The 27,062-nt window shown below is 32.3% G+C and overlaps 1 protein-coding gene across 1 annotated transcript; it reads right to left on the bottom strand.

Annotated features, from left to right (window-relative positions):
- Nucleotides 1-355: 355 nt before the first annotated feature.
- Nucleotides 356-26,836, bottom strand: LOC127705326 (uncharacterized). The gene is made up of 9 exons (XM_052209642.1): nucleotides 26,612-26,836; nucleotides 25,474-25,667; nucleotides 24,498-24,658; nucleotides 23,594-23,745; nucleotides 21,760-21,833; nucleotides 21,210-21,383; nucleotides 15,727-15,844; nucleotides 13,175-13,225; nucleotides 356-1,030 (listed from the first exon to the last, which is right to left on the bottom strand). Exons 1-9 carry the CDS (start codon nucleotides 26,667-26,669, stop codon nucleotides 468-470), a joined length of 1,545 nt encoding a protein of 514 aa, XP_052065602.1. The 5' UTR covers nucleotides 26,670-26,836; the 3' UTR covers nucleotides 356-467.
- Between the last annotated feature and the right edge of the window lie 226 nt (nucleotides 26,837-27,062).

Raw genomic sequence — 27,062 nt, 5'->3', positions numbered from 1 at the left:
ATCGGCTTCGCTCTTTAAACGAATATATATACGTCAAAATCAAAAGGCAATATTCCTTGCGTATAAATATGCGTAGGAAATCTAATGTTGTGTTTCGTTTGAAGAGACGACGAGTGTCACAATAAAAGCTCATCGGTTATGCATTATGTTATAGAAAATCAAATTAAAAATTGTTATGCTTGGATATGCGAAAAATATCAATGCAGTTGTTTAGTTTAAAATGTAACTATTGCATTTTTCACCAATTTACTATATGATTTCTACAACATACTGTTCATAACAAAATGTGATTGAATATTTTTGTTTTTAATTGGTTTATTTGTATAGATTTTGGGCTTTCAAATATAAAAAAAAATAAAATGACCTAATTCTATTTATTGAAAAATCATAATTTAATAAATCTATCAACATGGCATAACAATGATCAACAATGATGCATGTTCAGAAGGACCAGATAAAAGGTTTAATTATGTTATTCTTGTAGATCGTCTTTGAATACATTTAATATGTTTGGCAAAGGATGACATATCAAGGAGTAAAATAAAAAAAAGCACCAAACTTAAAATAGTGCCTGCAAAATAACCAAGATATGAAGATGTTCGGCTATTATCGTCTGCACTTATCAATCTTCTCCGATAAGACGACAGAGTTGTTTTATTAACTGCTAGAGCTAATTTCAGCTCCCTTAATCTAGTTTCTAAGTCGAAATTCATTCCAGCGACACAAGAACATAAGCATGCAGAAGAAGAACTTGACGTCAGCAGGTTATCATTCAGCGATGAAGGTGTTGTTACTTCTGGAGATGTGAATCCTGAACTGACTTCCGGTGACGTATTTCTGGTAGTAGCTACTATAGTCGTATGTTGATTGTTCTGAGTATTTGTTCTCTCCGTGACTGTTTCTATGCTTGTTTTAATTTCAGTTGCTGTTAATGTTGCAGTATTTGATTCTGTAGCTGATGTACCCGTCTTGTCGTTTAATGTTTTCAAGAGGTTATTTGCAGCTTGTGATGTACCGTACGGTAAAGAATCTAAAACGAAAAAAACCTCATCAATGATACAAACAGGAACAAGATTACACTATGCAATGTAATTTAAATTAAAATGTTTTTTTTATTTAAATCAATTTTGTCCAATTCAAACGATCGAAGCTTTCAGGTGGGCTTTAATGCAACAAAAAAGAAATAATACCTTTCGCATTTAGCTCTGGTAATTATTTATAATAAATGAAATAAAAAAGGCTGTCATCTAACAGTCCATTACGGTATCATTTTGTCTACTTTTCATTCAATCAGAGGAACAGTGGTTTATAGGTTGGCTAAAATAAAAAAAACTGAATACAGTATAATGTTGCTATGAACTGTTAATAAAGTTTAATGGATTACTTATTTTTATTACATATAAATATTTCTTTTTTTTATTAACATACATATGTAAAGAATAAATTTGACATTGTCTAGGAAATGGAAAATTCCAAGGGTAGAAATGGCCTTTATCACCAAGCGTCAAACGCTTTCTTTTTTCCCTTCTATCTGCATCAAAAAGGGTTTATCCGTACATAGATATTCTTATTCTGTTGTGAAAGTGTTGGCTGCAGATTGATGAGCTGATTGCATAATGGCTCCTATAAAGTAGTAAGTCCGTAATGTGGGTATACTTTGTTTCCCTGTACTTTAAACTATCACTACAAACTGCCCAGAGTCTGAAAAGACCAGTTTTTGTGCTCGACCAGTAAAGTCGAGCACAGAATTTACTGGACTAGACTCGACATTGTCTCGACAGTACTTAACTGGACTCGACTTTGGTCTCGACTTTACTTAATAAGTCTGATTCAGTAATTTACGATATTGGTGTAGTCTGAAATGGTCTCGACCAAGGCTCGACCAGTCTCGACTCGGTCTCGACCTGTCTCGACTGGTCTGAATCAGCCCATCTAATTAAATTAAATAATGAACCAACTACCAAATAACCTGGAATTTTGTAAGATCAATATTTAATTTAATTAGATAGGCTGATTCAGACCAGTCAAGACTAAATTTGAAGGTCAAGAATAGTTGAGACAGGTCGAGACTGAGTCAAGATTGGTCGAGACAGGTCGAGACAGGGTAAGACTGGTCGAGACAGGTCGAGACTGGTCGAGCCTGGGTCGAGACCATTTCAGACTAAACCAAGATCATCAAGTACTGAATCAGACCCATTAAGTAAAGTCGAGACCAAAGTCGAGTACAGTTAAGTACAGTTAAGTACTGTCGAGACAATGTCGAGTCTTGTCGAGTAAAATCTGTGCTCGACTTTTTACTGGTCGAGCACAAAAACTGGTCTTTTCAGACTCTGAGCAGTTTGTAGTGTATACAGATGATAACATGAAGCTTCATTTTTACAATTAAATGGTCAGTTGAAATGCTATTTCTATCTCATTCGAATATTATTTTATCAAGTTATAGTTCCTTACATTTTTCTCAAAACACCGTCCGTTTCAAAGAAATTCTGAAGAATCCCTTGGGTGCTGAATTTTGACATTGGATTCAAATTGCAGGAATGATCCATAGAAAAGTACTTTAATCTATGATGAGTTTATTTTCAATAGAAACTGGGTAACTCTAAAAGTGATTATTAAGATTCATGATTTCTATCGGATATTAATCGTTGTTCTTTGTTTGAAACGTATTTCTGGTGGAAGTGATGCATTTCGAAGTTAGTTTTCTCTAAATCCTTCATTCTTGTTTGTTGTATCATATATATATATATATATATACATACAAAAAAGTGTACAACAACATCAAATTTAATAAAAACAAGATCAATAAATATTTTGGATAACAAGTATCCTTCATCACTTTAAGGGGGCCTCGGTGGCCGAGTGGTCTAAGTAGTTACTTCTGTAATCACTAGCCAGTCAACACTGAGGTTGTGAGTTCGAACCCCGCTCGTGCGGGTGCTCTCGACTCCAATCTTAATTGACTAGGATTGTCAGCTTTCCTATCAAAGGTCGGTGGTTTTCTCCGGGCACTCCGGCTTCCTCCACCAATAAAAACTGGACGCCACGAAATAACCTAAAAGCGGTGTTTAAAAGTGGCGTAAAAACACCAAAAATAAAATCAAATCATCACTTTAATATAAAACGCACGAATCTTATTAATCTATGTTGATTTTTCTTAAACAATCTTGAATACAGTGCAAATTAAAAACTGAACCACGATGGTATAATTCTTGGACCTACAACTTTGCATTTATCCCGTTTGGTTCCAACGCTTTAAAATCGTTTAAAATCTTTCCAAAGTGATTCTCTCCTTACTAGACCAGGCAGTGTAAACTGAGATATGCCTTATAGTGCATACAGGGGATCTCAGATGTCGACGGAGAGGAAGGTTTGGCTTACATTCATATGATATATATGGTATATTTCGTACCAATATCATATCCAAGTACATATGCCACTTATTTCCTACCAATATCATATCCAAGTACATACACACGCTTAAAACACATGTCTTATGTCTATCTCTAGATTCGCCTTACGAGACAAGGTAAACACTACGACTATTAAAGTTATATTTTTATAGCGGATGTGTTTGAGTGGTCTAAGCGATTGGTGCTGTAGTGTATCCAAGGTGTGAGTTCAAATCCCGTTGAGGGACACAAATTTGTCAGCATAAAAATCCAATTCTAACACTGTTGGGTTTGATTTTCAGACGTATATATATATATATATATATATATATATATATATATATATATATATATATATATAAACAAGTTTAATTTGAAAACAACGTTCAAACCTATGATTGCGTTGGATAAAAACCGCAATCTTTATACGTGTGCATGCAAAACAAATTTCTTGTTAGAGGGGGTCTAAATACAGCACAAACAACATTTTCTTAAAGACCAAAAAAGTGAAAAGTATATTTTAACAAAACGCATTTGACTAACAGGTCGAACAACAAATATTCTTAAACCCTGCTGACTGCCATTGGCGATTGCTAAATAAACGGATCACCGATGTAATAAATGGGTCTTAATTATATAATTAGTCATAAATTTAATACTTAACAGAAAACAATAAACTTTCGGAAAAGATGGTATACCGCAAACAAAAGGTGCAAAGGTTTTTGTACACCATATCCGGATTTCGACAATTAATGTCTCTTCAGTGATGTTAGGAATCGAAACGGTATTTGGAAAGTCATACAATTTACCTCAATTTAGGATAGACTCTTGAATTTTGAGGAGTCAAAATAGGATGAACGGATCATATAAACCCGAAGGCAAATATAATACAAGCCCAAACGAAAAAAATATAAACAAGTCTAAAGTGAAAACAACACAAATTTCTTGTTAGAGGGGTCTAAATTTTCCAATTCAATATCAAGGAAAGATGTAGTCTTTTACCGGATTTTACCGCAATAGACAACAAATCATAATAATGTTTAAATGGAATGTCTGGACTTTTCCTACATGAACAATTAGCAGTCATATACTGATGTTTGTGTAATAAATAATTTCCTTTCACCAAATTATATTTCAATTTACCCCGCTCTTCGTTTTAGTTTGTTTTGGGTACAAAACGAAATTGGGTACTTCTTTCAGTTATTTAGAATAGAAAATAATATATATATATATATATATATATTAATTTTTCTAATTTAAACTTCGAAACTGCATGTACGACTTAAACAATAACAGCAGCATGTCTTCTCATTTATCCAATTAACAACATTTTTTTAGTCGATGGATTATTACATACTTAATGACTACAAAAACTTCAACAACAATTAAAAAAAAATTCTATTGCGTTTTGTAACGTAGTTTTTGATACATTCAGATAAATTGATTAAACTCTTAATAACAACAGAAACAATTTATTTCCCTGCTGAATTTAATCGTAATAAACTGCAGTCATTCGAAATAATTCATAACCCAACGTACATGACAATACACAATTTAAGCCATTTAAAGTAGCGCAAATCGATCAGTGAAAAGCTGTTCTGAAGATTTTACAGATAAAACAAAACTTCAATGATTTCGTGTGAAATTACAGTGGAATTGAATTGCATATCGAGACTAACTGATTTCTACTTAATAAGTGAACACAGTGACACCACATAAATGTATATCACTGCAAATGAATTATTCGTAATCACTGCAAATGAATTATTTGTAATCACTGCAAATGAATTATTCGTAATAATAACAAAAATAGGTGGACAGGTTTTCGAGAAATACCAGTTATAATGGGGTAAACATTCATATTTGCGATGCCCTTTAACTTATTTCTATTCATTCATAGACCTATTTCACAAATTTTGACTGAACTATTCTTCATTGAATAAATGAGCCGTCAATCAAATATGTTTATTGTAGTGAAAGATAAGAGCAACAGTGTCCTTAACATTGTTCTTAAAAGGTCTAAGGGCTATCTGTTTAAGTCAGCATAATGAAACTATGTTATGGTACTCGTAAATTGTCACTCTCGACTTTATCAACACATAAAGTACAAAACGAGAATAATCCATAAATTGATGTTTTAAATTTACCATATTCCGAGCTAGGGTTACAACTACAATGTTGAAGTTGTATACTTGTCTGTTGTTTGTTTTGTTATACTGTTTTTTTTAAGTGTCGTTACAGATCAATACTTTCTAAATTGTATAAGAGAGGGACGAAAGATACCAGAGGGACATCAAACTCATAGATCGAAAACAAACTGACAACGCCATGGCCAAAAATAAAAAGACAAACAGATCGACAAATAATAGTACAGATGACACAACATAGAAAACTAAAGACTAAGCAACACGAACCCCACCAAAAACTGGGTTATTATGTGATAGTTTAACAAATATCTTTGAACAAATAAATTCCTTAAAATTACATATCGGTCAGCATCGAGTAAACTCATCAGTCAACAGAGTTATCATGTTCGTATATCATATATACTGACTGATGCTATATTAACAACATTCACAGCATACATAGGAAATTATGGGAATGCAAATAATAGTGTTATAAAGATTAAAGCAAAGGGAATGCGTATTAATAGATGTATCAATTTTGACTATCAATGCTTATCCAACAATATGTGATCTTATAGCAACATATTCATGATCAGGTCTCGAATACACATACTGCCAGACCATCCGTATATAATTTCTTCTCCCATCCTAGGGTGTTCCTAATTTTACAACTCATTCAAGCCAATGTAATCTTAGCTACAACAATAATCAACCAATCAGAATTAACTGCTGTTTAGTAATGATTTCAAGATAGTGTGTTTATTGATTGAAACTAAGAGCTTCGCACTATGCGAAGCAATACAAAAAACTTTGATTTAGACATACAAGTTGCTCTTTACATTTGTGAAACAATGTATTTCCCGATTATATTTTATTATCAACGTAACCAGTCAACCGTCTATATATACTAATGCCTTCAAAATAAGTGCAAATTAATTTGGATATCAATAATGACATGTGAGATTAAAATGTTTATACATTAGATAAATTCAATACTATTGTCATATACATGTACAAATACAATAGATTAAATAATAAATAAAATCTATTTTCACTTGGAAAATAATATTGCAAATTGTATCTTATATGACAAACAATTTTGTCTAGTTTTGTGGATTTGTTCTTTATCTGTCTGCAATACTTTATCTGTCTTCAATATGTGGTCGACCTTTTGATCTCCACGGTAGTCTCGAGGTAGACCACTCACATCGAGTGCGGTAGATCATAAGGGGTGGTCGGTCGGGTTAAACATTTGAAAATTGATATATGCTTATATCTGCTAAGCACGCGGCATGTAAGAGTGGTCGTCTCAGAGACAGAATTATATGTCCAGGTAGGGTGTCATGTCTTCCACCTCGTTCCAGCTCGTTAAAATCCGAATCAACGTAGTGGTCTAGTACATAGCAGGGTTCATATTCATATCACATTAATCTAATATATGCATTCTGAGTCATTTGGTCTCTTGTGGAGAGTTGTTTCATCATCATCATCATCATCATCATCATCATCATCATCATCATCATCATCATCATCATCATCATCATCATCATCATCCTTTACTTTTAGTCAGAAGAGTATACTAATATGGTAAATTTAATTTACATAAAATAGATCGGTATTAAGAAATTTTGTGATACGTGTAAGTACATGACTTTCTTATAAAACATGCTGCATTTCTTATATCACATATACTATTTCTGCTATTGTCTTTTTAGTATATAAAATGAAAGGTTTGCTACATTTAACATGTAAGATACGTTCTGTTTGAACTTTCAGATGTCGGTAAAACACAACTAGTACTGAAGAATAATGCAAACGTTATGTCACTTGAGATCTGAACATTTTAATTTCATGTCGTTCATCAACTTTTGATAAAACGCCTGTTTACATGAAAAAAGGAGATGTTTGGTATAAAGTCATATACCACAGCAGATAACTGAACGACTCAAAATGACATAAGAGATCGACGTACAATCTTCAACAATATACAAGTCCACACACCATATCAAGCTCTAAGCATAATCCAAAACTTCACACTAAGTTGACATAAGTTATGTAGAAATATACTAAACAAAATCATTTTTGTTTCATATTTATTCTGGTAAATCTAGATGTATAAGCAAACTGGAGCAAATAACTCAGGAAATATCTAATTATATTATTGAACAGAAAGACAATCTATAGTATTGAATAGAGAGACAATTTATAGTATTGAATAGAGAGACAACGCATAGCATTGAATAGAAAGACACTTGATGTTGGTATCAATAAAGATGGAAAAAAAATAGAATTCTTTTACTAGTATACGCAGATGATATGGTTCTCCTAGCTGGTTCCCCTGATGACCTTCAGTTACTCTTAAACACTCTTTCTACTTGGTGTGCTGATAATCATATGATAGTAAACGATTAAAAGTCTTAAGTCGTGTATTTCAGACAGACGTATATTGAAAGAACTAATTTTTGTTTTGAATGTGGGTCCTTTCAATTTCAACAGTGGAAACATATACATATCAAGGATTAGCTTTTTTCGGAACATTAAGATTACAACCGCATGGTCAATCATGTTTTGAAATCTGAGAGTAGAGCACTTGGATTAGTAATAGCGAAGTTTAAAACGTTTGGTGGACTCCCGTATAACTTTTACACAAAACTATATGATTCAATGGTTTGGAGTGTTATTAACTATGGTGTTACAATATGGGGTACAAAGCATTTTCCGTGTATTGCTGCCGTACAAAACCAGGCAGTTGGTTTCTTTATGTGTGTGGGGCGATATACGCCCAATACGGCCGTAAATGGTGATATTGGTTGGACACCTGTTTAAGTAAAACAATGGAAATCTGTGCTAAATCAGTGATATAGACTTCGGAATTTTGATAGGGAACCTTTGAATAAAAGAGTCTTCGTATGGGCTGACAATCAAGCCTTTTTAAATTACAAAAACTGGAATTTTAAAATCAGAGACAAATTTAAAAAGTGTGGTATTTCAGAACGGTACGATATACATGATGAAAACATACAATTCTGCGAAATAAAAGACATTATCTGTCATTCTGTTTTAAATGACCATATTTCCAAATGGCATGAAGACTTAAACAGAGTTAACGCTGTGAGGGGAAACAGACAAAATAAACTACGAATTTACAGACAGTTTAAACAAACATTTGAGACTGAGTCATATCTTAAGGTGAACATGCCAACATTATACAAAAGTGCGTACGCAAGTAGCCCCAATCCGTATCGAGACCGGAAGATATGAGAATTTATGATTACAAGAACGGACTTGTTTTTGCTGTCCGAATTCCATTGAGAACGAAGAACATGTACTTTTATTTTGACCTTCTATATGATGATATTAGAGACAGCTGTTTTAATAATTTAAATGTTGATGGTTTTAATAATTTTTCTAGTTGAGATAAACTATCTGTGATTCTAGGTGGAGTAAGCAATGTTCGTTTGTGTGCCAAAACCTGCGGAGACAATTTAGATAGACGTCTTAGATTTTTATATACATGTAGATAATTTTGTTTTTCTTTTTATGGTTTTTAAGTTTTGAGTAGTTTGTTTCTAACGTGTAAGTAATTCTATATGAATTAGTCAATGTGTTATGTATTTGTTTGTTAACAGTGAGACGTTAAAATGAACTATTGAATAGAAAGACAATGTATACTATTGAATAGAAAGACAATGTATACTATTGAATAGAAAGACACTGTATACCATTGAATAGAAATACAATGTATAGTATTGAATAGAAAGACAATATATACTACTGAATAGAAAGACAATGTATACTATTTAATAGAAAGACAATGTATACTATTGAATAGAAAGACAATGTTTAGTATTGCATAGAAAGACAATATATACTATTGAATAGAAATACAATGTATAGTATTAAATAGAAAGACAATGTTTAGTATTGAATAGAAAGACAATGTATACCATTGAATAGAAAGACAATGTATACCATTGAATAGAAAGACAATTTATAGTATTGAATAGAGAGACACATTTTGTATTGAATAGAAAGACAGTTTTTAGGCACACAAAAATAAGACTTGCACCATTTCGGATTATCGTAAATTGCAAGCTCAAATTTTAAAAATAGATGCTGAAAGAGTATTCACACATCGACCAAGTCTTAAAATTCTAAGATGTCTAATTGAAATTAAAATATATTTACGTTTTCTTTCACGTTAGGGATGACAACACTTTTGGTCAGAAATAGGCGGATCCCTGATTTTTGAAAGGGGGCGTAATTCCATAAAACGGATTGTATACCGTTGAGCGAACCGTGACGAAAAAAAGTTGACGATTTTTATGCTAAAAAAATCATATTAATCGTGAAAAACATTATATGATTATTCAATTGGCGATCAAAAAGGGGGGTGGGTACGCTCTCTACGCCCCCAGATCCGCCACTGAAAGTAGAAATTTCAATTTAAAAATCAAGCTAATAATGCATGTTCAGCTGTATTGTATACCAGCTATGGATTATCATGTAAGAATTTAAAAGCCTTGATACATTTTGTTTTGCATTAAGCATTTGATATTTAATGAATTTCTCATGTTTTCAAGTACAGCTTTATATTACAGATGGTTGTGTAAGAAAGACTCAATATAATAAATATGATTAATGAAAACACGCCTGTACGTATAACATAACATGAAAAAGGGATTAAAGAAGATACGGATTAATTACATATATCAATTGACTACCATAACATGAAAAAGGGATTAAAGAAGATTCGGATTAATTATATATCAATTGACTTTAGTTTGTAAGGATGCAACATAACTATCTTATATTTGATTGCCATTAGTTCGAGAAAATAAAGTAGTTTTGAGCTTGCGTTCTGTGGCTGCTACGTTCTATTATTTACTACGGTATGATTACTTTATATACTACTTATTTTTATATAGCAGCATAATATTACCAACAGAACGTACCGAAGTTAGCGTTCAATATCAAAAGATTATCGTATGAATATTCGTAAATATCATCCCTCGTAGAATATACAAGTATTGTACTCACAAGCTCGTGCGATATAAATATCTAATCTGGACAATTTTCATGAAATACCCCTATAGTATTACATTGCTCATATTTATCGATAGAAAACATCAACCAGTCCATAAATCGCAAACGACCTGGATATCGGACGGATGATTGCAGTGTACTGTAAATGTCAACAGAGAATGTTATGAAAACGATTTCAAAATAGTGTTTCAGAAACAATGGCTTTAAATGATAAAACAATATATATATATAATCAAAATTATCTACTCTCCATGTAATTCAGAGCTAGTCGCTCGTCCTATATCTTTTCTGTTTTTGTCTACTGAAATTTTTGTGTATAGTTTGAAATAACTTTGTGTATTGAAATCAGATATCCAAATATTCCCGTTTAATTCGATCCCCTTTCTTCCTGTTTCTACAGTTCCTATACATAAATGATATTTTTTTCTTTAATTTAAACATATCTACTACTAAAATAACGAGGTCCAATTTGTTATCCGGCATGACGTAAAAACAACGAATCAAAGATTTCAACTTTATATTTAACTATCATAGGACAATGATGCTGTTTAAAAATTACACCATTCCAGGCCCTTATGTTTTCCACATAATTAATATCGCCAAAAATTAACAAGTTCCGGGTCGAATCCGATACCGATACCAATAGTATATATCACATGTAGTTTCCTGTTACCTTCTGTAAATCACTCCTCTATCAGGAGAACCTGCAATTCTTTCAGTAGTTGTTTTATATCTATGTTACACTATTGTACACTATTTAACAAGTCTATTTTCTTCCACCTCAATACCACTATTAACTTTGTTAATTAGTTAAAAAAAATAATTTGTTTGTAGTGAGAAAACAAAGACGGGTTCAAATAGAAAGATTATGGAAGCAGAGAAAACTGTGCACCTTCCAATCAGCATGACTTTATCAGATGCAATACGAATACTAACAATCCAGGATAAAAATAAGGCATAGGTACTTTAATTCAGTTACGGACTTTCAATGTCGCGGGTGTGTTCTTGTTGTATATACATTTTCCCATCTCGGACATAGAAATCATAACAAAAATTTGATATCTTAATATATGGTGCAAAAGTCTGATTGGCGATGCATCAATTCGTCACCAGAGTACTAGTTTAGTTATATCGAGCCTTAGCATGGATTATTGGTAACAGTAGTTTAACAATGTTAAAATAGAAATCAAGTTAAAAACAAACTGAGGAAATCGCATGACCTCCAAAAGATGAGAGACCGGAAGCGTCGACAGGGCATGCGTCGACAGGGCATGCGTCCTCGTCTCCTGTTATGGATGCACCAAAGAAAGAATTCAAGTTCATATAGAAAACACGGAAATTGCCGACCAACTCATGTCATGACCCAAACCCTTTAAACAAATTTGATCAAAAGAATCGACCTTTACTCCCTCAAATCCTTAATTTTTGCACTTAGAACAAATTATGACGTGACGTTCCAAGGTCTGGCCGTCAGCAATATCCATGTATTTTTGTTATCGACTCTATTATGACAACCTTAAGCCCCAGAAATTCCTTAAAACAAGTCAGACGACAGAGCAATCTGAGATGTACTGTTTTACTGTACGGTTTGATAAGAAGAGTTCTAACAAAGTAATCATCAGTAAAAGGCATTAAAATGACATTACCTTTAAATAAACTATATAGTCAAGCTTTTCGATTTGAAAATACTAGTAATCAAAACAACAATTAAATTCCAAGTCAAGTATGTGAAAGATGTTTCCATTCGTTTGATGTGTTTGAGCTATTGATTTTGAAATTTGATAAGGGACTTTCCGATTTGAATTTTCCTTGGAGTTCGGTATTTTTGTTATTTTACTTTTTGATATACATATTTAAACTATGCGAGCCGAAAGCACAGTTTTGATTAAGACGCAAAATGAACACAACAAGTTATATGAGTGTGTGATATTAGAATTGATCTCAAATGATGAGCATAATTCAATCAACAGGAACGTTAAAACAGATGATTGTGACCTAGTTTTGGCATGAAACTTTTAAACCTCCTTATACATCTCTACGTTTTTATGATCGCTGATCATACAACATCTCTCTCATTATCATAACCTTGATGAATAACTCCTCTCTAATTTAACCAACACAATCATTTTGTTCATCAATTTGGTTTTGTTTGATGTTAATTTGATTTTTTAGATATAAAAAAAATTATTTGGTTTCTGATTGAAACTCATTGTTTACACAACAGAATTGACAAAACGTTCTAAATCTAAAAATAAGACACTTGAATAAAGTTTTTTTATAGTAAGCAAGATTTACATATTGATACAATAAAAACCATGCAAAATTTTGTACACCTCTTAATGAAAAGACAAGGATTTTCTCCGCACCAAATTGGTCACATTTAAAACTCGTAATATTTCCAAACGATTACTAACTACAAGTAATTGTGAATAATTTCATTATTTCGGTATTTCACAGGAACTCAGTAACAGTGTTGCGTAATTTCCGTTAATACAATATATATTTTATAAAATCAAATGGCAATAGATGTTCATCAGCTGACATCAACATACAAAGACTGACACACAATCCATTAGAACGACTATATTTATCTAATAACCACAATTTACTTACCAGTGTACCAAAATCCACGGATTAATACAATAGGAAAGATCAGGAAATCATCTGAAATTAGATTAAGATAAATCAATTACTTTATTAAAAGCCTTCTTTTTCAGAAATTTCTACATTTAACAATGATGAATTATTTTACATCTATATAATTTTGCAACATAATTAACGCTTAAGTTATAAGCACATCTGTACTTTGTTAACCAGGGTCAAAACAGATTATTGGTGTGCAACATTTGGCCGTTTATATCATAAAACGTCAACTGTTGTTAAGCTAAGCAGGTCAAATCGGTACGTTCGTTATGCATATTGAATTTGATGTCAAACAATAATTTCAAAGTTTAAATCTTTTGATATGAGGGAATTTATCTTGGTAATTGATGCCCTGGGATGAATATCAGATATATACTGACAAGAAGACCACAAAAGATATCGAATCTCAGATTTTCAATAAATCCATGTCTGTCTAGAATATCGTTTCAACTTGGAGCGATATACTCCATATACAGGCGCTGCTTGATTGTTGATATAAATCATGAAAATTCACAATGGGAAAACTTAAATCATCCATTTTGTCGTAAAAAATTGTTCTCAATCGATCACCATTGACGATTTATAGACGTCTGGAAAGATATGAGGCAGACTTGATATTCCTTATTTAAAGTTCGATGGGATAGATGCGTTCAACAAAGTCATCAAATTTTGAATAAGTTAGTGCAAACAAATCATCTTTTCAGCCAAAACTGAAGTTAGCTTCTTTCCATTCTTCATAAGAAGCTGCTTTGGCTCTGTACAAAGTCTGTTTCATATGAATAAAACAATAATTCGACAAGAAGAGGGACATAGTTTGTTGCTGATAGCCGATTGTGTGTTGAAAAAAATAAGTTTTTCAAACGTAACAAATATGTTATCAATAAAAAAAAAACAAGAATCTTGAACCTTAACTTTCAACCTGTTTTGAATTAAGAATTATGAATATTACGTAAAAGATAGAAAATTCAAATATTGTTTTCTATTGCAAGATTAAAGGCTCGTAGAATGTATGCTCTTTAAGATATTTGGAAATATCCACATCTAATTCACTTCGCCTTATTAAGGTAGCTGCCCAAAAACTCTGGAGGCCGGTTTTAATTACTGATGAAATAGAGGTTTCGTAGAGCATGTGGGAGACCCATCAATATTATGTGTTTGTAAGGACAAATCGCGAAAATAAATCGCCACAAAGTCGGCTACGAAGGGCTAAACGCGAAATAAAGTATCCGCGAAAATAAGTTGGTTTACAAACTGACAACGTCATGGCAAAAAATATAAAGACAAATAATACAAATACAAATTTACACTGTCCCTCTGGTATCTTTCATCCCTTTTTTGTAGCTAGAGTATTCATTTCAGTTTTTAATTTTTAATTAAACGTGGAACAGGATCTGCTTCGCCTTCTGGACCAGCACCCGAGATCACCCCGGTTTTTGTTGGGGTTTGTGTTCCTCAGTCTTTTGTTTTTTCTATGTTATTTTTTTGTACTGTTGTCTGTTTGTCTTTGTCATTTTCTTTTAAGCCATTGCGTTGATAGTTTACTTTCGACTTATGAGTTTGAATGTCCCTTTGGTATCTTTCTCTTGTATCAATATGGAAGGTGTGGAAAGTTTGTCTTGTAAGAAATCACGTACAAACCCCTCAAAGCGTTACTACAGAGGGTCTAAACCGTGCCCGAGAAAGTTGTACTCTATCATGAGTTGATGATTTCATATCTGAATTTTGATGCATAGTTATACATCCAGCAGAGCCAAACCAATGCCACTCTTTCCGTTTTGAATTTTCCTTGGAGTTCGGTTTTTTTGTTATATTACTTTTCAATGATGGATTGGAAAAGTCCGGGCTATCGCTATTCTCTACCTCTGTACTACTCTTCATTAAAAGATTCATAGCCAGCTGTTAGTGGTTAAGCTGTTGAAGTACTAAGTGGCTTAGTCCGTTAGAGCGCTTACTTCGAACACAGAGGTTTCGGCTTCGGGTTCCATAGGTGATAATGTGATTTTCTAGTAAGAATTACGACCACCGGCTGCATTGGGCACCAAACTCAAAGACCATCGGTGGTTACAGATGACATATAGCCTGGGTAAGTGAAGACTCATTATGGTATGATGACTGTTGAGGTGGGGGAAGGGTGATTTGATTGCTACTCGTCACTGATAGATGATTAGCCAGCCGTAATCGATTGAACTATAAATTATACATCTTTGGCTCAGTCGTTTAAATCGCTTGCTTCGAACACAGATGTCCCGGGTTCGAATCCCAGAGGAGACAATGCGATTTTCTAGTGAGAATCATGCTCATTGACTACATTTGTAAACAATTTGGCTTAAAGTAGATAGAATGATATTCATGTCTCATTCGAAAAAGTGATATTACTTTGAAACACAAATTCAGTAAACAAAGTTTCTTCTGTGAAAAACAGCAAACAATGAAAGAGCAGTCAGAATCAGAATGTTAACTATGAGAGAGAGAGAGAGAGAGAGAGAGAGAGAGAGAGAGAGAGAGAGAGAGAGAGATATTACCTTCTGGACTTGGAGCGTACACGTTGACCTTTATACTCCACATTTTTCTTTCAAACGTAATCCAGAGACATCTAACGAGTAACGTTTCTATCCTATTTATAACACTTGTTTTAAAAATCTGCAAAAATTAAAAACTAATTCTTAAAGGTTAGTAGTCTCAATTTATAACTTTTAACAATATATTTGAATTGTCATTATTGGTACTAATTTTCATTTTATATTTAGAATATAACAAAGTGCTCTCGACCAATGAAATTGTAGGATTTTGTGTTTCTTAATTGTGAAGAATGAATGAAATCATGTTCTTAGTAAGGGATTATCCTATTGTTTAGGCCTACTTACAGTTCAAAACAAAGAGTTGATCTCTTTGGCTAACTCGGCTGTGAATTTTTATGTGCTGGTTTATGTTGTTTTATGTATCCGTTTTTATTCTGTAGTTAGTCACCACTTCGGTGTTATCATGTATATCTATTATATAGTCATTTTTATAAATTTACCGTTTGCAAAAGTATGAATTATTCTAAATACTAAGGATTTTCTTATCCCAGACATATAACCTTAGCCGTATTTGGCACAACTTTTTGGAACTTTTGGTCCTCAATGCTCTTCAACTTTGTACTTGTTTTGGCTTTCGTACTTTTTTTATCTGAGCGTCACTGGTTAGTCTTGTGTGGACGAAACGCGCGTCTTGCGTATTAAATTTTAAACCTGGTACATTTTGTTAGCTATTATTCGTATGTTTTTCTGTCCTTTATGTTCTCCCATTTATTTGTATTGTAGTCCTGTCATGTAATGTTGTCATTTTAATGTTATATTTAACATTGCCATAAAAGCGGGAGGTTTGGCTAGCCACAAAACCAGGTTCAACCAACCATTTTTTTCTTAAAATGTCCTGTACCAAGTCAGGAAAATGGCCATTGTTATATTATATTTCGTTTCTGTGTGTTACATTTTAATGTTGTGTTTCTGTTGTGTCGTAGTTCTCCTCTTATATTTGATGTGTTTCCCTCAGTTTAAATTTGTAACCCGGATTTGTTTTTTTCTCAATCGATTTATGAATTTCGAACAGCGGTATACTACTGTTGCCTTCATTTCTATAAATGAGTTACAAATGGCCCGAAGCTCATTTATCAGCTTGAAAGAATTTGTGATTAAAATTGACTAAAAGTTGAATTTTGAAACAAACAAAAAAATCAAAATTAGATGAAGTTTACTGGTGCAGCAACATTGGTACCATTAACGTTATTATGAGAATATTTATAACTTCAAATTACTAAAAAAAAAAAACAATATCAAAGCAATGAAATGCAAAAAAAAGTTAAATAAAACCTAAATCTTAAGCGTCTACCCTTTCAAAAACTCAGATTACTGGATCCGCAGTTGGTGAGAATAGTAATTTCCAATATTCTGATAAAATTCTTAAAAAAAGGAATTCAGTTTAACTTTTGAATATATTTTAAACTATTTTAAAGGCACTGTATTTGAACGTTTCTTTGACATAATGAAGTAGTATTTGATGTAAAGGACTGGACTAAAATATTGGCTGTAAAATAAAATTTATTTGTAACTCAAATTTTGAATTTATTGATTTGAACTGGAAATACACAAAAAGATAATTCCTCGCTAATTAGTTATCAAAGGTACTAGGATTATAATTTAAATCGCCAGACGCGCGTTTCGTCTACATAAGACTCATCAGTGACGCTCAGATCAAAATAGTTATAAAGCCAAACAAGTACAAAGTTGAAGAGCATTGAGGACCCAAAATTCCAAAAAGTTGTGCCAAATACGGCTAAGGTAATATATTCCTGGGATAAGAAAATCCTAAGTTTTTCGAAAAATTCAAAGTTTTGTAACAGGAAATTTATAAAAACGATCATATAATTGATATTCATGTCAACACCGAAGTGCTGACTACTGGGCTGGTGATACCCTCGAGGACGAAACGTCCACCAGCAAAATATTACATGATTTACATTCATACTCACAATCAGGAAACATTTCTTACCATTTCATTGTACTGTTGTGTCATCTAATGTCTAAAACACAATCTATTATATCTTCCAAAATTATAAGAAAGACCTTACATCACTTAAACTAATCCATAAATGAAATAATGCCTTAAAAGGAAGTCATGCATTAATTAAAACATTGCACTGACAATGCAACTAATTCTTAAATACAACCAATCAAGAGATCATTTAAGCCTTGAGTACTTTACAAATCCAGAAAGGGATTATCATTCTCTTGCATATACTTAGAATATAGCAATGTGCTCTCGACCAATGAAATTGTAGGATTTGATGTCTCTTAATTGTGAAGAATGGATATAAATCATGTTCTTAATAAGATATTACCCTATTATTCGGGTCTATTTACAGTTCAAAACAAAGAGTTTCTATAAATGAGTTACAACTGCCCCGAAGCACATTTATCAGATTGAAAGGATTTATCACACAGTGATTGAAACTGACTGAAAGTTGAATTGTGAAACAAACAAAAAATCTAAATAAGTTAAGTTTACTGATGCGGTAATACTGGTACTGTGAATGTAATTATGAAAATATCAATAGCTTCAAATTACAAAAAAAATAAACAATATCATAAGCAATGCAAAAAAAAAGAAGTTTTGAAATAAAAAAAAACCCTAAATCTTTAGCTTTCCAAAACTTTGACTATTGGATCAGCGATTGGGAAGATTAGGTATTTCCAATATTCCGATAAAATAATAAAAAAAAAAAAAAAAAAAAAAAAACAGGAATTTAATTTAAGTTTTGAACATATTTAAAATTTTTAAAAGCATTTTATTTGACCATTTCCCTGAAATAATTAAATAGTATAGCATGTAAAAAGCCGAGTGAAATAAAATTTAGCTGTAACTCAAATGTATTAATTGATTTAAACTTTAAAAGAAAAAGGATAATTCCTCACTAAAATATTACATACATGATTTACATTCATATTCACAATCAGGAAACATACAATGAATACCTTTTCTTTGTAATGTTGTGTAACCAAAAGGCAAATAACTCATTTTTTTTTTTAGTATTTCCCAAATAATAAGAGAGTCCTTACATGGCTAAAACTAATCCATACATGAAATGCCGAAAAAGGAAGTCATGCATCAATTATAAACATTGCACTGACAATGAAACTAATTCTTGAATACCACCAATCAAGAGATCATTTAAGCCTTGAGCACTTTGTAATATTCTAAGTTTGTAAGAGAATGATAATCCCTTACTTCATGATAAGTTTTCGCTAACGCTCTTACTTATCTCATCACTTGGCGTTCATCGTCCGTTACCTTTTACAAGAATCTTCCCCCCTGAAACTACTGCGCCAATTGGTACCCAACGTGGCCACAATCATTACTGGAGTAACTAGTTTCAAAAAATTGTCCGCTTACTGTGGATCCATTATTAATCGTTGAATACCAATTTTCGTGGATTTCATGGATACAGGTGAACCACAAATTTAATTTTCAACGAATTACAAATTGTCCATAAGGTTGTATGCAGACTGATTACAGTAGTTGTCGTCTGTTTATGTAGTTCATACGTGTTTCTCGTTTCTCGTTTTTATATAGATTAGACCGTTGGTTTTTCCGTTTGAATGGTTTTACACTAGTAATTTTTTGGGGCCCTTTATAGCTTGCTGTTCGGTGTGAGCCAATGCTCCGTGTTGAAGGCCGTACCTTGACCTATAATGGTTTACTTTTATAAATTGTAACTTGGATGGAGAGTTGTCTCATTGGCACTCATACCACATCTTCCTATATCTATTTGGCAAAATCACGAAATCAAAAATACACGAAAATGTCTCATGGCTCCTATAGAGCAAGTTTTGTGTAAGGAGCACACCATTGCGTAAACATGTATGAGTGAATCATGCATTACAACTCATCACTTGATTTGTCAAGCAGGCCGTGGTTTTTTGCTGTTGTTGTAATTGTTAAACATTTTGTTATTTGGGTGTTTTTTTACTGACTATACGGTATAGGTTTTGCTCAAAGTTGAAGGCTATGTACGGTGGATTATAACTGTCTAATTCCATGTTATTTGGACACTGTTGGATATTTGTCACATTGGCAGTATCATTACATGTCCTTATCTTATAAAAACAAAAAAGTCGTTTACTATGTAAATAAACAATTATACTGGATGAAACATATGCCTTAGAATGCATAGTTATGCGTTTCCGAAAAGGTAGTATACCCTACCTGTTAAACCTTAATTGAGTGTTTTATTCTTAGGTTAATGCCCCCTGTTAGGGATGGTTGTCTATTATAGTTGACTATGCGGTATTGGTTTTGCTCATAGTTCACGATCGTACGATGAATCATAAAGGCTTAAATTGCATTATTTTGACTCTATTAAAACAGTTGTATCATTGGAAATCATACTAAATCTCCTAATGATATAAGATAAAAATTGTTTCTTATTGTATAAGCAAAAAAGTGTATTGTTAAGAATATAAGTATTCTAAGTTATGCGTATCCGTAAAAAGATAGTAAACAGCCACATTCGTGTGTGCCTTCCAAAGAATGGAGCTTGTATTCCAGTAATTGTGGTTGGTTACTGTCTGTTTTTCGTGTATTGCTTTGGTATAACATTCATGAAAGATACCAGGGTTATAAATCAGGCCGTTAATTTTCTGTTTTGAATTGTTTTACGTATGGTGACTATCACATTTTTATACTAAGAAATACGCATGTCAAAAGAATCTCACAACTGGAATAACTAGTCTGTAGAGACTGTGCACGATATATACCTATATAGATATAAGAAGATGTGGTATGAGTGCCAATGAGACAACTCTCCATCCAAGTCAAAATTTATAAAAGTAAACCATTATAGTATAGGGCCATTATCCGTCATTCATCAAGGGAAATAAAATTACACAGAAGGTTTGAAGAAGGTGAAAATAGTGCCTTAGTAAAAAAAATCAAGTACAATAAAGTGCAATAATTTTGAATTAAGATGATTAATAGATATCTGCAATTTAAAGTAAGTTTAAGTCTCTCAGATATTTTATGCATTTACGAAATTTCAGGATTGCTCTTTTTCATTTATCAGATGGTAGGAAATCAAAGTTTCTGAATAATATTGGTGAGTTGAAAAACTTATGCACACGCAAGAACAACGTCGATTTTGATAAATAATCGTTGTTTAAAAAGACGGTGGTAGTGGTTGCCCTTGCGTGCCTGAGATATCTGCCAAACAAACTGCTACTGAATACCGCCGTATGTATTCAATATATAGAAAACTCTTTAAAGCTGTTTTCTGCAAATTGATCGTTTGTGCAGTCACATCACAACGTTTTAAATATCTGTTTTTGTTTTGTTTCTATAATAGCCTATATGAAGTAAAGGAAAATCCTTGGTTCATGGTAAGCATTTCAGTGTATAATATAATGCTACTGTTGAATCATTATCTTCAACAGAAAACTACTGAGATTACATAAAATAAAAAAGCCCTTACCGTTAGGTTTCTATCTGTTAAGTGACGATATTCAACTCTATTCTGTAGTGCACAATCGTCAATACTGTACTCAAATGTAAAGTCTTCTTTCGCTAAATAGATTGTTGCTATGTTTGTTACTTCGATTTGGCTAATGTAGACAGGACCGGGACCAAAGTCTGGAACCAAATCAATCTGTAAATAAATGGATAAACATGAAAAATAAATACTGATTGTTTGGTTTAGTTATAATCTAAACAATTGGCACCAACCTGGCTATCAGAATCTTAACACATGGTGTTTGGCTTACAATATTTTCCAAAGCTTGTTGTTTCATGTCGTGAATAAAAGGATGTATGGAGTACGTCAATGACAAGACAAAGTTTTTAGCATTTGTAATATTATCATGAGTATAAGCTGGTACCAGTTTGATTGCACAAGATGAGCTTTTTGATAAATAATGTTTATACTCTAGAACAGAGATTTTTGATACCAATTTGAAAATATTCATAAATCCAAAATTCAATACAAACGTTGAAGTGCTAATATTATTTCAAAAGACCAAACTTACCTCAACCGTGGTCACTCCGGTATATTGAAATGTTTTAATCAAAACAGTTTGATATGGTCCAGCATTTTGGTTTTCTGAAACAAGATGTTCACACAGTATTGGAAAAAAAATAATCAAATGATTTAGTTATCAAGGCGCATCATTGGTGTTCGAATAAAAAAAGTTAGACATCCAAAATCAAAATCAATTCAGGAGGTAAAGAACATTGAAAAACAAAAATAAAAAATCTATCTTCCCGATATGCCTCGAAGTAAAAACAAGACTTAGTATTTCGAAGGATGCACTATTGACACATATTCTTGTTTTTTTATGTTATTGTTCTTTTATAAATAATACAGGAAACATTTTTAAAAGTTCTTCACAACATAGAAAGTTGACCAAAATATCGAATTCCCTAGACAGTTCGGGTTACTGATTGATGCAATTGAGAACTGTTCCAGTGAAGTGGTAACCACAAGCCAAATAAACATTAACTGGACACTTGGTCTGATTGGATCAAAGCTGTTCGGTCATTCATTCAGTTGCACATCCGAAAACTACCGTACCATGAGCACTCGAATTTCTTACCTTGTAAGGAACAACGATAGAAAACGACTCTACATAAGTTTTCGTTCACTCTCATGAATTGGTTGACCAAAACGATATGTCTGTGTGTCATCTCACTAGCGCCTTGTTTTCGCGGTCTTAGATCTTTAAATACAATAAAAGTCCTCTGACCAGTATAATTACACGTAATGTCTATTTCCCGATTGTGTACATTTGCACTGTGGGTCGGTAGATGCATTCATATCAGATCAATTTTACCCTGTCGATGTAACCGATCTCGCTCCTTTTTGGAGTTCATGCGGTTCCCTCAGTTTTTATTTTTACTCTTCAATTGTATGTTCCGGATGGATTGATGAGAGGATTTAAACACCGGTAACGTACTATTGCCTTTATTTAGTTACTTGTCTTAATACAGAAAAAAACACTTTTCAAATAATTTGAAAATAATATTGAACAACTGAATATGCAGGAAATCGCATTTCACTGTTTATAAAACAAAATCTATAATCTACTTTCCATTGCATCCTCAAAGATTTGGTTAAGGAATCAACTGTACAGTTTTTATTTTCTATTGTAAAGTGAGGACAGTGGTGTCATCTCAAAGGATAACTTTAAGATTACTTTTCGTACAACTATGAAATAAATAACACGTTTTCAGAAGGTGTTTCGTGTGATATCATGTTTCATATATAATATAACTATTCATTGTCTCAAAGGTTATTTATACACGGCTCAGTAACAGATAGACTTCTAGGCTCCCGACTTGATACATACAGATAAATATGTTGCCAGTTCAAATATGTTATCATCGGACTATTGGTGTCAAATACAATAAACATCATTAGTGAAGCAGCTTCATGATATCATGAATTCGTTTTTGTTTTGCCGGATTTGTGTTGCTCAATATTTTTTTAATTCTGTAATATTATGTGAATTCTTGTTTATCTTTTGTTTTCTTTTGGTCAGATTGTTTTGTCTTTCCTTTTTCTACTTATTATTTTGACATGTTTTATTGTTTCTCCCTTATATAGTATATCTATATATTTAGGACATTTTATAATCCTGTTGTTATAAATGATGCGTTACTTATACATATTATAAGTGTTAATATCTTTTGAAAATAACTAACCACGTTTAATTGAAAATTCTTTAATATTCAAATCCAAAAATCCATCACTTTTTGTTACTGATTCTGTGATTGAAAGAAACACTTACTTCTAATAAAATAAAACTAAGCAGGCAAACGGACCAGAACGTTTTCAAGCACTAAACAGAACCAATGTCATACCTGATAAAACAGCAAACGGATCTGACGAATTCATTGGAATAACAAAGTAGGGATGCAAATTGCTATTATTTCTGATATTTCTGTCAGTGACGGCAAACCAGCATGGAGGCGTCGTTAATAAAGGACACAGGACAAACTGGTAACCAGGAATACTGAAAATAAGATTTAGTTACGTAGCAACGGTTCTCATTCTAAGTTATTTCTGCTGTTTATATTTTGGTACTTATATATATATATATATTATTTGTCAGTGCATTTTTATCTATTATAATACATAAAAGGAAAAATTTGGACAAAGTATTTCCAAATAATTTTACTCCAAATTGAAATCACTATTGGTGTCAGTTATAACATTAACGGTACAAATTTTACAACACATGATGCTCGAAGTCCAATTTTTGAAAAACCCTAATCCACGTACAGACGTTAAAGAGCTGATAGACAACAAGTAAAGCAAACCCCGGACAAGGAATAAAGTATGCATGAGGGGTATATTTCCTAGTTTAAATTGATTGCAAAAAGTAAAAACCCCAATGTTCCATTTATCGTGACATTATATATTTGCTTTTCGTATTCTTCGGTGTCGTCTATATTTAACATATATATAACATTAACGGGAGAGAAGAGAAGAGGTATTAAATTATAAGCATGGTACCTTTGATAACTATCTACGCAGTCGTTTGCATTATAAATCATTCAATTAGCCTTCAAACATTTGCATCCAGGGTCTTCAGTCAAAACCAACCAAAGCCAGTGATTATCATGTAATATCTTTTTTTAAATACAAATTATTGTTCAATGAATTTATTTTTATTACTTACTTGGTCCATTTCACGAAAGCCAAGTTCTTACGATAATTAGCTGAAATCGGACTTTATATATCATGAGTCAGCAAAATACTTACTTCCATTTTATACTGGTGTGACTAGATGACATAACCGGAGAAGAGGTACCAACTAGTCTCTCCGCTGTCATCCATGACTGAAAAACTTCTGATGAATTTTCTGTATTAAAAACCATCCAGAAATGTAAATCGCCAACACCATTAAACAGTAACAGGGCAACCTGATAAAACCAATGAAACCATGATTTCTACGAATCAACGACAATAATTTCCACACAATGAAATAGTTGCATTACTTAAGTTAAAATGCCCCGTAAGATTTGAAATCCAAAACCCTGTCAGGAATTATTCATAGTAAAAACATAACATTACTGCTTACGTTATAGGATCAAATCGTCCTAAATAGAAGCCATACTGATAGAATATAGAAAAGACTTTTTATTTGTACTATCAATGAGATATAATTATAAAACAAAAACTGACCCAGATGAGTAACAAAGAATGTGAGAACAAAATGTTGTTCAACAATATTGTCTCAAAAACCATTTCGTAGACGGATAATAATGCAAAATCTTTTTATCATGCAATGAATTTCATATATTCACACGTGCTATCAATTTACACCTGAATTAAATTCGTACTGTCAATATGATTATTTTACCTTATATGGAAACGTTATGTTTACGGTATCATTACTACTATAGCAGTATTAAAGTTAGATTCAGAGATATTTTTGTATCTGAACATATACTTCAGAGAAAATAAACCTTATCGCTATTTTGGAATCTGCGACACTTGACCCGAGAATCTGCGACACTTGAACTATTGACGCCATACAACCATCACTTTTCCTTCGTGGCGTCAAACATTTTCTATCATAACGTCAAAATTTTACGGGAACCTTTGTGATGTCCAGTAATGGCGGACAAACAGCGATAAGGTGTATAACTTCCAAATTAAAACATTCTGGTAGCTTCGTATGTGCTACCGTGAAAGTGTTTTGAAGCAATGTCGTCATTGTTGGGGTATCAATTACCTCATGTGGTGGCTCCAGAAACCAGTCATCCACTAGGGCACTTCTGAAATTCCCATGAACTAAAACATCATATAATGAGCTTAAATGTTTATCGCCAGTCGGATCATTGTCACTAAAACCAGACTCCCAGTAGTCGTTCATATTTGTATTTGTTTCTTCATTCAGCACCATCAAGTTATAAATTTTACTGACTTCTGAAATAAAATATTAAACGCAGTTTCTGTGGTCATAACATGCATACCATGGATCGGAAAGAGTGAATACAGATATATTAAGTGTGCCTGCTGCCAATATTCAAAATAACAATGTTTTCATTAATAACATCTTTATCAATGAAAATTGTACAAATCATAAAAAACATATAATAAAAAGATAAGTCCGTGTGTTTTCTTAAAAGATACAAGTATTTGAAACATTCGAATTTTGACGAGAAAAGTATGTCTTTTGATTTTCATATGGAATATATATGAGGAAAACGATTTTTTAACGCTATCAAAATATGCATGACTAAACCAAAAAAGGTTCTATCATTTTACCAGAAGTCTATTTTCTAGAATATTGAGCAACATTGGAGTTGTTGAGGATATTTACTGCAAGTTCAACCCTTTTAGACAAAAGAAAGAGCTTTTAATAAAGTATTGAAAATTGCTTTTGTATACCATCGAATGTAACCATATATGCATAGATGGCTGTCTCGTTGAAAGTTATACTGAATCTTTATACGGTATAGAATAAACTATAGTTTGTAAAACGTTTAGGTAATAATATTTTAAGCAGTTATTGAAATATTTAAAAATTCCTAATTTTTTCTACCCTAAAATAAAGATCCAGTTTTATGAAGAAAAAATGTTTTAAGAAAGCCTTTCATAAGGAAAATGATTTTGAAAGGCTCTCACCTGCCCTTTATATACATATTTAACTATGTCTTTCAAAAATGAAAATAACTGGACAAAACCTAAGGTAGTATAAATGTTTTACATTTAAAAAATCTTTTGAATATTCGTCATTTTTACAGCAATGAATTCTCAAAATGTTTGATAAATCGTCCCCTAACACAAATATAGAGTATTTCTTAATTGGTTCATATCAAAGATCTAAATGATAAAACAAAATAATATTTAAACATAACAAAAATTACCTGATACGGCGTCCGAATATTTCCACAATAAACACAAAAATATAATGTTCTGTTTCATTCCGAATGTGTAACAATATTTGCAGTATGCAGAAAATATATATAATATAATTCCATTATCCACAAGTCAAGCTCGTTTAATAATAATTTAATGATTTCGCCTCGCGTTATTTAGTTGGAACAGTTCTTTTTACTTTCCAAGTCTGTAACTGCAGCAGTAAAACTGCAATTGATCTGTAGAATAAAATCTATCAAATCTAGCAATTATGCAGCGCTATTATAACAATCGATGTTGCAACATTAGAATCGCATTTTAAACAGATTTCAGTCGAATGAAACATAACATAGAAATGTTAAATTCCTTGTCGGCATCAAAAACACATCAAATGGGAAATTCAAGAGATATGAGATTTTAATACATGACAAAATTCACTATACGCAATATTATTACAGT

Source organism: Mytilus californianus, unplaced genomic scaffold (genome assembly GCF_021869535.1).
Source record: "Mytilus californianus isolate M0D057914Y unplaced genomic scaffold, xbMytCali1.0.p SCAF_6, whole genome shotgun sequence".
NCBI lineage: Eukaryota > Metazoa > Mollusca > Bivalvia > Mytilida > Mytilidae > Mytilus > Mytilus californianus.
Note: the sequence above shows the minus strand (reverse complement) of the source record. Positions and strands in the feature narration are given on the sequence as shown.

What these genes read in the sequence shown, in the direction of transcription:
- LOC127705326 (XM_052209642.1), bottom strand. Translation starts at nt 26,669, where the DNA reads ATGAAACAGAACATTATATTTTTGTGTTTATTGTGGAAATATTCGGAC. An exon ending in TCCGTTTGCTGTTTTATCAG is followed by an intron (nt 21,834 to 23,593) that starts GTATGACATTGG and finishes ATCTTGTTTCAG; the next exon opens with AAAACCAAAATGCTGGACCA. An exon ending in CCGGAGTGACCACGGTTGAG is followed by an intron (nt 21,384 to 21,759) that starts GTAAGTTTGGTC and finishes ATTTATTTACAG; the next exon opens with ATTGATTTGGTTCCAGACTT.